Consider the following 11,518-nt stretch of genomic DNA (forward strand, 5'->3'; position numbering starts at 1 on the left):
ACAGCGGCGCTGAAAAAACTTTTGAATGGGCGCTCACCTGTGACGTCTGTGGGATCGACATGTGCCAGCAGCTGTTCACAACTTTAGATGGAGCGCTGACGCCGAGAACTCAAGCTCCACAATTACCAGATGACAGCCGGCACACAGAACACCTACTAGAGGGCACACGCGTTTTGTGCTTTTATTTTGCTTTTTTTTTTCAGTTTACATATTTAGCCGCGCCACACGTGTAGCGCTCGCTAACGCACCAACTACCGGGAACATAAATGGACGGGCAGATAATGTGGCAAAGCGGCAGTAGACAGTCTTGCATAGACTACGGCCTGGTCTCAGAACACACGTACGAGCGGTTGAACCAAATGACGATAGATGATGAAGGAGAAAACAGTCTGGGCAGCGACCACAGGCGTATAATCCTGAAATTTGACAGTGGGGGGGCTAGGAAGAAAACACAGGAGGTTGGGCTCCCGAAAGTAAGCGAAAAGCAGATAGCAGACATCGTCAATAGCATCGAAAGAGAATTAGAAGCACAGCCAACAAAGGTGTGGGAATATGACGAGGTTGTTAGTTGTATACAAAAGGAAATAAACAAAGTAAGGAAAAAAAACCGCTGGAGGGGTAAACGGAAACCACGAAGCTGGTGGGACAGGGAAATTAAACTGGCTATTGAAGAGCGACGACGGGCCTCTAGACTGCACAGAAAAGCCAAGCAAATGGGATATCAGGATGATGAGGTGCAGTTACGGTGGAGCCGGTACCGAGAAAAGAAATTTGAGGTGCAGAAACTAGTACAAGCGAAGATTAAAGCTGCGAGTGAGAAATGGGTATCAGACATACGTAAGAAGGATAAGAGCGCCCCCCGAAAACTCTGGAACCATTTAAAAGCATTGGGAACGACGACTAAAGAGATGCAGACTCAGATACAGGACGGGGACGGCAACGTTCTTCTGGGGGACAGCGTATTAGAATACCTACATGGAGTCATAGGAAATACTTTCGGCCAAGCACGCGAGAGGTCGGCTAACTGGACACAGGTGGAAAATAAAAGAGTGGCAGATGAAAAATTTAATATCGAATTTTCGGACTGGAAAAAGGCAGAACACAGTGTTCCCAAAAGTACGGCAACAGGACCGGATGGAATCCCGATAGAGATTATCAACCAAATTTGGGACCAGCGGGACAGGCGCACTTGTAGGGAGCCATCGAGTGCGCTATAAAATCCAAGAGGATTCCTGCGCACTGGCGCGAAAGTAGAATAAGTTTGATCTACAAAGGCAAGGGAGAAAGGGACAAGGCGAGCTCTTACAGACCGATTACAGTCACGTCAGTGCTCTATAGATTAGCTATACAAGCCATCAAAGCCGAGTTGTTGAAGTGGGTTGAAAGTAACGGTATTTTAGGGGAACTGCAAAATGGATTTAGGCCGGGTCGACGCTTGGAAGACAATCTTTTCGTCATAACCCAGACCATCGAAATTTCGGCAGCACAGGGCAGACCAACATGGCTACTGTTTCTGGACATAAAGGGTGCCTATGACAACGTGGACAGGGGATTGCTGTGGCATATACTGGAAGAGGAGGGGATTGGGTCGGAATTTGTAGGGCTGCTAAGGGCAATATATGAGGGTAACAAGGCACACATTACATGGGAAGGGCGTACATACACAGAGCCCGTGTACATTCGAAGAGGTTTAAAACAGGGGTGCCCTCTTTCGCCATTGCTGTTCACACTACATTAGAGGAATGGAAAGACGTCTAGAGGAGAGTGGATTGGGCTTTGATTTGTCACACCGAAGCAATGGAGTGTTAGTGGAGCAACGGATTCCGGGATTGATGTACGCAGACGATATTTATTTATTTATTTATTAAAGGTACTTTCAAGGCCCGAAGGCACTACAGAAAGGAGTGGTTTGAACAATCGTAAGTGCAGTTAAAAAGTTAAAAAAAAAAAAAAAAAAAACAGAAAACAGGAAAAAAAGAAAAATTCTACAGGGCATCATGTATGGCGAGCTTGAAGTCTTTTTGGTCCGTTATACAGGCGATGGAGGCGGGAAGGTGGTTCCAGGCGGCGCTTGTCCTTGGCACGAATGAATCATTATATAGTCTGGTGCGACAGGATGGTAGGCCCACCTTAAAGCGATGATCCATCCTTGGTGATATGAAGCGAGGTGGATGAAACAGGGCGTCCTTCAAATGGCTGTTATAATGATAGATTTTGTGAAAAAGGTTAAGGCGAGACAATGTGCGGCGCAATGAAAGATCAGGCAACTTTAGGGTGCTCTTCATGGATGTGACACTGGAATGACGTGAATAATTCGATAAAATGGAACGTGCTGCGCGATTCTGAGTGGTTTCGAGAGATTGAATGAGAATGGCATGAGTTGGGTCCCATATGGCGCATGCGTACTCTAATTTTGGTCTGACCAATGTTTTATACAGTGTTAACTTGAGTGACGATGGCGCAGAGGAAAAGTTACGGCGCAGATAACCAAGCATGCGGTTAGCGTTGTTAATCACATATTCTGTGTGTTTATTCCAGGAAAGATTAGAAGATATGTGAACACCAAGGTATTTGTAATTGTCAACAGATGGTAATGGAATGTTATTGAGGGAATAAGTACGCGGACAGTGGGTGGTAGTGCGACGTGAAACTTGCATGCTCTTGCATTTAGATATGTTAAGTGTCATGAACCATGTGTTACACCATGCGAATATGCTATCTAGGTCGCGTTGAAGGTTAAGGTGATCGACATGACTGGTTATTTTCTGGTAGAGGACGCAGTCGTCTGCAAAGAGTCGGACAGTAGAAGAAGAAACACAAGAAGGAAGATCATTAATGTAAATTAAGAAAAGGAGTGGCCCTAAAACGGACCCTTGCGGTACACCAGATGATACTGCGGAATTAGGTGAACAAAAATTATTAGCTGTCACGTACTGGCTGCGGTTAGAGAGGAATTCTTTAATCCATGTAAGTACATTGGGGTCGATGTTAAGCTGAGTAAGTTTGAAAATGATTAGTGCGTGTGAAACGGAGTCAAATGCTTTAGCGAAATCTAAGTATATGCAGTCAGTATCAAATTCAAGATCTGCGTTAATAAACAAGTCGTTAGTAAAACACAGCAACTGTGTTTCGCATGAAACTGTCTTACGGAAGCCATGCTGATAAATGCTAAAGAAGGAATTAGATTCAAGGAATTCAATGAGGTGCGAGTAAATGACATGCTCTAAGATTTTCACTGGAATGGATGTTAACGATATGGGACGGTAGTTATTGGGGGAATGTACATCACCAGATTTATGCACAGGGACCACCTTCCCAGTCTTCCAGTCAGATGGCAGTGTGGACGTCTGTAATGACTGTTCAAAAAGTTTTGACAATATTAAAGAAGAATAGACTTGAGTACACTTCAACATTTTTGACGAAATGCAATCTGGACCAGCTGATGATGACACTGTCAAGTTTCCAACAAGTTTTTCGACACCAACTGCATCAATGATAATAGGGTCCATTGGCAAGAAATCGGTGCTTGTTAACTGTGGAAATATAGTTGGGATGCTGTTCTGAAAGTGTGCAGCAAATACATTACTCAGAACGTTGCAGCACTCGCTAAGAGCGACTGGGACATCAGACTGTATTAATTGGATATGTCGCGTTGTAGTTCCGCTAATGATGCTCCAAAACTTACGTGGATTAGAGCGCAGCAGCGAAGGAAGAGTTTCATCGAAAAATACTTTTTTGGCTTTCGAAAGCGCAGTACAGAATTCTCTGTTAAATGTCTGATAAAAAGACCAATGGTCTGTTCTGGCTGTTGATTTGGCGCGTCTGAATAGCCGCTTCTTTTTATTGCGCATGCGTTTCAACGTGTTATTGAACCACGGAGAACGAGGATTCGATGAAACTTTTCTCTTAGGTACAAATCGGTCAATTAGGGCTAGCAGTTTGTTCTTATAGTCTAGCCAGTTCTGTTCAATAGATCGCTGCTCAAAACCAGCAAAGAATAGGTCAACAAAAGATTGTAACTCTGTATTCATTCCATGAAAGTCCGCTTTGCTATAGTCTTGGATAATTTTTGTTCTTTTCTTGATGGAAACCCGTGCTTTTATTGTGAAGTGGATTATGCAATGGTCGCTAATTCCCGGTAGATGAGTGAAGGGTGAAGCTAGGTCAGGTGTACTGGTAAGTACTAGATCTAATACGCTAGCGGAAGTGGGAGTAACGCGAGTAGGAAAGTCAACAAGCTGGGTAAAGTTGAAGTCGTGACAAAAATTCAAAAATTCCCTACTTTCACCTGAGTTGTGCTTTAAGGTAACCGGGTCTCTTTCCCACATGATGTCGGGAAAGTTGAAATCGCCAAGAATGAACAAAGGTGATCTCGGGTATCTGACGAACAGCTGATTGACAACATCATGCAAGTCATTGCAAAAGGATGATGATGCAGTTGGTGATCGATAGCAAATACAAAATATTATTTCGCGAGAATCAATGAGCACGCGAACACAAACAAGTTCAAGTGAAGACATAACAGGAATAATATGAGAGGCAAGATTATCGGCAACCGCCAGCAGAACACCCCCACCAGACCGGTAATCGCGGTCGCATCGGTAAAATTTGTAGTGCTTCTCACAATCCAATATTTCTTCATTTCTTACTTTTGTAGAAAGCCAAGTCTCTGTCAGACCAACAATATCAGCGGAACAGGAATCAATAGCAGAAGACAGTTCGACGCGTTTATTCAGGACGCTGCGCACATTAGAAAAGAAAAAAGAAGCGTTTCCTGCGCAGCAACGAGACGGGCGTAGCTATGAGGTGCTAGAAGTGTCAGCACGTGCAGGTAGAGAGGGTTCTTTGTCCTTAGCTTGGGGTGAATTGATTTCGCGAACGCTGTCGCTTTCTGCGCAGTAAACGTAAGTTTTCTTGTTCATGACCAGTTTGTTAACGCGTAGCAAATACGGTTGCCCGGCTGCCTTAGCAAATTCCATTAATTTCTTCCTTGAGTTTCGCGTGCTTTTGCAAAAATCTTCGCTAGCTGATACACCAGTTCCTTTGAATTTTTGTCTCTGCATCAGGATAGCATCTCTAACCTTAAATGACGAAAATTTGACGATAATTGGCCGAGCTTTTTTAGCGGCGTAACTTCCTAACCTATGTGCTCGGGAAACTTCGGAGTCAGAAATGTGCATGTCAAGGTGTCGGGAGAGTAGATCACGAACATGGCCTTCAGACTGAGCCCACGTCTCATTAGGGCTGTCCGATATACCAAAAAACAATACGTTCTCTCGTCTGGACCTGTCTTCAAGATCGTCCAGTCGGGCACTGAGTGTCTGGCCTTGCACCTTGACAGTTTCAGCGATTAGACGTGGCACATCACTGACTACTGCAGAACCGTCGCATGACTCGACGAAAGCTTCCACCGCCGACAACCTTTCCGTTAAATCAGCAACAGTTTGCGCTAATGCCTCCTGTTTAGTCTTTAGGTCGGCAAGAGCTTCCATTAGCTCATCGTGACGGTGATCACCTTTTTCAGATAGCTTAGCGATCGCGTCTAGTATTTCTTTGTTAGTATTTGCAGGGCCAGGGTTTAGTTCAACGTCTCCACAACATAGTAGAAGCTTTGTGACATGCACGCATTCGCACACACATTCAAATATGACACTTGGGCACGGTAGGAGCAGCAGACAGACGTTACTGGTTCGCTTACAGTAGAGAGAAGGAGGTTTACTGACCTGCACAAAAAGCAAAATCGGATTTCTGAGCGACCGCATCGTTGCCGCTCCACCGTGCCCACTGAAGGAACAGGAGAATTCCGTGGTCTTTATATGCTCTTGCGTCGCTGCAGTCGCCCGCAGTGTTGTGGACCAGGTGACGATGGAAAGGATGCCACCGTCAGATAGTGGCAGATGACGCAGGGGCGTGTTCATCCAGATCGGGGCCGCCAGCAACACCGGTGAAGAGTAGTTGGCACGCGCTGGATTCGCACGCGGTGGTAATGTTCCAAACCAGGCGACTAACTGCACAAAAAGCAAAATCGGATTTCTGAGCGACCGCATCGTTGCCGCTCCACCGTGCCCACTGAAGGAACAGGAGAATTCCGTGGTCTTTATATGCTCTTGCGTCGCTGCAGTCGCCCGCAGTGTTGTGGACCAGGTGACGATGGAAAGGATGCCACCGTCAGATAGTGGCAGATGACGCAGGGGCGTGTTCATCCAGATCGGGGCCGCCAGCAACACCGGTGAAGAGTAGTTGGCACGCGCTGGATTCGCACGCGGTGGTAATGTTCCAAACCAGGCGACTAACTGCACAAAAAGCAAAATCGGATTTCTGAGCGACCGCATCGTTGCCGCTCCACCGTGCCCACTCTATAGTGCTGCTGGCGGATAATGCGGAAGAACTTCAAAAACTGGCTGACATTTGTGGTGATGAGGCAACGTACCTAGGCCTACATTTTAACCCACAGAAATCTGGAGTCATGTTGTTCAACGAGGAAGCTCATGTAGCACCAATAAGGATACAACAGGAAGCCATACCATTAGTAAATAAGTACAAATACTTGGGGATCTGGCTTAATGAAGGAAAAGGCTACCTGAATGCTCATGAAGAACACCTCAAACTGAAAGGGAGACGAAATGCAGCAGTAATGAAACATAGAGCACTTTCGGGACACAATAAGTACGAGGTAGTACGAGGCATCTGGAAAGGGGTAATGGTGCCGGCGCTCACGTTCTTCAATGCCGTATTATGCTTAAAGTCAGATATCCTGTCGGGGCTGGAGGTTAACCAAAAGGCAGTCGGCAGGTTAGCTCTGGGAGCTCACAGTAAGACTACAAACGAGGCTGTACAAGGCGATATGGGTTGGGCTTCATTTGAGGCGAGGGAAGCACAAAGTAAAATACGGTTTGAGGAGCGACTTAGACATTTAGATGAGAAGAACTGGGCAGCCAGAGTGCACAGATACCTGTACCTGAAAAGTGTGGACACCAAATGGCGGAAGAGGACGCGAAAGCTGGCAACTAAATATAACTTGACCGCGGCAAATAAGCAGAGGGGGCCAGTTAAAAAGCAAGTGAGGGAAACAGAGACGCTTATGGGGAAAGAGAGGATGGAAAAGAAGGGATCGCTGGGAATCTACAAGGCAAGCAAACAAGAGATTCGGAAAGAGAACTTTTATGACAACAATAAAGGTAGTGCGTTGCTCTTTGAGGCGCGGGCTGGCTGCTTGAGAACTCTAACTTACAGGAGCAAATATTCGTCACAGGATGAGACATGTGTTGGATGCGGCATTAATAAAGAAACAATCGACCACATAGTCATGGAATGTCAAAAGATTCAGCCGGATAGAAATGGGGGGAAGGTCACACTTCCTGAGGCGCTGGGCTTCGCGGTTGATGGAAGCATTAACTGGTCAGCAGTAGGTATTACTAAGCAGCGGCTGGAGTATTGGTGGAGGAAAAGCAGAAAAGTCGATAAAATAACATCCCAGCCAAGAGTAGCGGCTGGGCAAAATTAAAAAGACATCCGAGTTGAGGGACAGAATTTAAACGCGAACTATTAAGGTAGGCTAGATGGCGCATGCCGTCACCCCGATTCAAAGGGGAGGCCTTTAATGATCATCATCATCATCACTACAGTACAGTGGCTAGAAGGAGAAGTGTGATTACCGCAAGGAGGTTATATTAAAACTTCTGGAGTGGCGGAGAGGCTCCGCAGCTGAAGCCGACACCGCCATATTGATCAGGGCAGAAAACGGATGGGCGCATTTTAGCGTGCGTGGCTTTCGTGTTGATTTAGTGCTAGTAACGTTGCGTATCATGCCTCTAATTGAACAAGACGCTTCTGAACACGTCTGTGATCACATTTTGAGACGACGATGTTGGGCTCTTGGGTGGTATTTGGCTGCACGAATCGTGTTGAGGTGGACACTGGGCTCAGCTTTCAATGTTTAAGTAGGCATGCTTCGCTCATTCACTTATTCTCCCATATTTTAGCGACTATGCGACTGCATTCATAAATTTTCTTTCGGCGTCCGGGGGCACAATGACACTAAGAATAATTTTTTGCAGGCTCTATGTTTTTGTAGTAATGTTTGTAGACTATATATATATATATATATATATATATATATATATATATATATATATATATATATATATATATATATATATATAAGGGATTATAGGAAGTATCACGCAGGCTCTGATAGTATAGAAAAAGGAGTAATTCACACACAACGAACGTTTCAGCACAGTTTAGTCTGGACTAAACTGTGCTGAAACGTTCGTTGTGTGTGAATTACTCCTTTTTCTATATATATATATATATATATATATATATATATATATATATATATATATATATATATATATATATATATATATATATATATATAGTGGGAGTAATAACTCAATGGGCCCGTTAGTCTTCGGGAAGGTATGGGATATGGCACAACGGGAGCGTTGTCAACAAAGATAAATATAGTTATTTCCCAACAGTTTCAGGAGGGGTCCTCCCTTCATCAGGGGATGAGTTTTATATATATATATATATATATATATATATATATATATATATATATATATATAATGAGATATAACAGACAGTAATGCCAAGGAATGTACAGGGGAAGTTATTAACATTAATGGAATGTAAATAAGAAGAAAGAAAAGTGGATGAAAAAATTACCAACTGTAAGCAGGAATCGAACAGTTGGTAATTTTTTCATCCACTTTTCTTTCTTCTTATTTACATTCCATTAATGTTAATAACTTCCCCTGTACATTCCTTGGCATTACTGTCTGTTATATCTCATTATTATTGTGTTAAAAACACGGAAAAACGAGCCCTTAGGTATGCACTTCTTTCCCTTATATATATATATATATATATATATATATATATATATATATATATATATATATATATATATATATATATATGTGTGTGTGTGTGTGTGTGTGTGTGTGTGTGTGTGTGTGTGTGTGTGTGTGTGTGTGTGTGTGTGTGTGTGATATCCCTGAGTACGCTTTTATTTCTTTTTATAGTGAAAGGTGTTACGAGATCAGAACACGGGTCATGCGTAGAGCCGTGTCCGCCGCCGCCGCCACTCGCAATTAGTATCGAACAAAAAAAAATTCGTTAAGTTAAGAATATCAATGACACAATGAGAGTCCAATCCGGGTCCGCTGCGTGCCAACCCAGCATTCTACCACTGAGCCGCGCCAGCGCTGGAAATTGTTTCTAAACTGGTTTTAGGCAGGCTTGATGTGTGGAAACGAGTCGCATTAATATGAGTAATAAAGCGTTTTAGACCATCAAGGAACAGCGAGGCGTCACACAATGCGAATTTCTTGACGACTTGGTCGTCCAACGCTTGCATCCATTAAAAAACTTATTCTTGATCACCTATTAACTGTGGTGCATAACCACTTCACGCATATTTCTTCATCGTCATCAGCCACTGCATAAAAAGTGAAACGAACACGCCAGGGCCGTGGCTGGGCCAAGACAAAAGCTTTATTGCGATAGCGCGGGTTAATGTAGCGTTGTGCGAGAGGGGTTAAGGGGAAGGGAAGGAGAAGAAGCAGTGGTGATAACGGCGGCTTCGGCTGGCGTGACGTCACGGATACATCATTCCGCTCCCCCTACGGTGAGTAACGGTCTGGGGGTTTGCGTTGCCGGCCCGAGCGACGCAACACCGGAGTTGAGGGGCTCCCGGCGATCTCGCTCCTTGTTGGCGCTCGCCTCGGTGTTCCTCCTGCTAGGGCCCCGCCGGCAGTTTCGAGGCACCGAGAGTCACCGACTTCTCCCTGGTCATGCTCCAACTCCCGTGGCTTCACCTGGTCGCTGTGGCGCCTAATGGTTTCCCCCTCCGGACCATCGGCATTCACCAGGCGGGCTCCGTCTGTCGATGTAATTCTGGCTGGAGTCCACGGCTCGCCTCGCCCGAAGTTCCTCACCCAGACTGGCTCCCCGGGCTGCCACCCATCGAGGGGGGGACGGTCAACTGGTGAGGGCGGAATGGACACTGCGTTGTCCAGCCTGGAGCGAAGATCGTAGCCCATTAGGAGTTGCGCTGGTGTCCGGCCCCCGGCCTGCGGCGTCCTGCGGTACCTGTGCAAAATCCTAGCCAGGCGGGTTTTCAGTGACCCTTGTACATTCTTCTTCAATGAATCCTTCACCGTACGAACCGCCCGCTCCGCGAGCCCATTGGACTGGGGGTGATACGGTGCTGTTCGGAGGTGTACTATGTTATTCAGCTTCGTGAAGGTGTTAAATTCCCAACTCGTAAACTGTGGGCTATTATCGGATACCAGCGTCCGGGGCAACCCGAATGTACTGAACAAGGTGCGCAGAGCCTCTATGGTGGCGTGTGTGGTGGAACTCTTCATGGGTATCGCTTCTATCCACTTACTATGTGAATCCACCACAATCAGTAGCATGTGACCATCGATCGGCCCCGCAAAATCGATATGCAGCCTCGACCAACGCTCATCCGTTTCTGGCCACGCAACAGGGGGTTTCTTTGGGGGCATAGGGGCAGCTTGGATGCAACTGGTGCAGGACTTAACCATGTGCTCAATGTCATTATCGATCCGGGGGTACCACATCAAGGAGCGCCCTAGCCGCTTCATTGAGCAAATCCCTTGATGAGTATCATGCAGCAGACGTAACATCACTGCTCGGGCACTCTTAGGGACGATCACTCGATGGCCCCAGTATAGAAGCCCATAACTCCCCGTTATCTCAGCTTTCCGGTTGAAGTATGGCATCAAGTGCTGGTCCTTAGGCCCCAAATTTCTTGGCCATCCCTCCTGCACCCATTTTTGCACCTTTGCTAAATCGTCATCAAGCTCCGTGAGAGTGCCCAGTTGCTTCGCAGACATGACACCATCATTGAGGGTCTCCGTGAGCTGGACATACTCACCGTCCACAGTTTCTTCCTGCGTCTCTGGCTGGGAAGTTGCTGACGTGGGGAGTCGGCTGAGGGCATCGGCTGGAATGTTGTCTTTCCCGAGCTGGTGTTTGATGACGTAATCGTAGGCGCTCAGCAGCAGGGCCCACCGCTGGATTCGCGCAGCGGCCATCACGGGCACTGGCCTGTCTGGGTGAAAAAGTGCAACAAGCGGCTTATGGTCCGTCATCAATGTGAAAGTATTGCCGAGCAAGTATTGTCGGAATTTCGACGCACCAAACACAAGTGCCAAGGCTTCACGCTCCAGCTGCGAGTAATTTTTCTCAGCTCCAGTCAATAACCGAGAGCGGAACCCTATGGGCCGAAGTACTCCGCCCCCGACATCGTGTGAAAGCACTGCGCCTATTCCGTCCGGGGAGGCATCGCATTCCAGGACTAGCGGCTTGTGTGGGTCAAAATGCGCCAGAAAGTCTGCGGATTTCAGAAGGTCTTTCACACTGCTGAATGACTGCTGTTGAGCGGTATCCCACTTCCACTTAGCTTCCCTCCGGAGTAGTTGATATAGGGGTGCCATGGCGGTCGATGCATTGGGAAGAAACTTGTGGTAGTACG

General features: G+C 46.2%; 2 protein-coding genes across 2 annotated transcripts in view; both read right to left on the reverse strand.

Annotated features, from left to right (window-relative positions):
- Positions 1 to 246, reverse strand: part of LOC119167770 (uncharacterized) — a 166,448-nt gene extending 166,202 nt beyond the window's left edge. The window contains exon 1 of the mRNA XM_037419297.2: positions 38 to 246. Within this exon, the coding sequence (XP_037275194.1) occupies positions 38 to 61 (24 nt within the window). The 5' untranslated portion in view covers positions 62 to 246. The remainder of the gene's footprint in view (positions 1 to 37) is intronic.
- A 1,120-nt stretch (positions 247 to 1,366) lies between these two features.
- Positions 1,367 to 7,225, reverse strand: LOC142765173 (uncharacterized). Its single transcript, XM_075865756.1, has 3 exons — positions 5,724 to 7,225; positions 3,290 to 3,356; positions 1,367 to 2,196 (listed from the first exon to the last, which is right to left on the reverse strand). Exons 1-3 carry the CDS (start codon positions 6,330 to 6,332, stop codon positions 2,189 to 2,191), a joined length of 684 nt encoding a protein of 227 aa, XP_075721871.1. The 5' UTR covers positions 6,333 to 7,225; the 3' UTR covers positions 1,367 to 2,188.
- Between the last annotated feature and the right edge of the window lie 4,293 nt (positions 7,226 to 11,518).

This window comes from Rhipicephalus microplus, chromosome 6 (genome assembly GCF_043290135.1).
Source record: "Rhipicephalus microplus isolate Deutch F79 chromosome 6, USDA_Rmic, whole genome shotgun sequence".
Classification (NCBI taxonomy): domain Eukaryota; kingdom Metazoa; phylum Arthropoda; class Arachnida; order Ixodida; family Ixodidae; genus Rhipicephalus; species Rhipicephalus microplus.

Excerpts from the sequence above, each read along its gene's own strand:
- LOC142765173 (XM_075865756.1), bottom strand. The coding sequence starts at position 6,332 with ATGCGGTCGCTCAGAAATCCGATTTTGCTTTTTGTGCAGTTAGTCGCC. Across the intron at positions 3,357-5,723 it reads CGATTTTGCTTTTTGTGCAG|TCATTACAGACGTCCACACT; the intron begins GTCAGTAAACCT and ends CTTTTTGAACAG.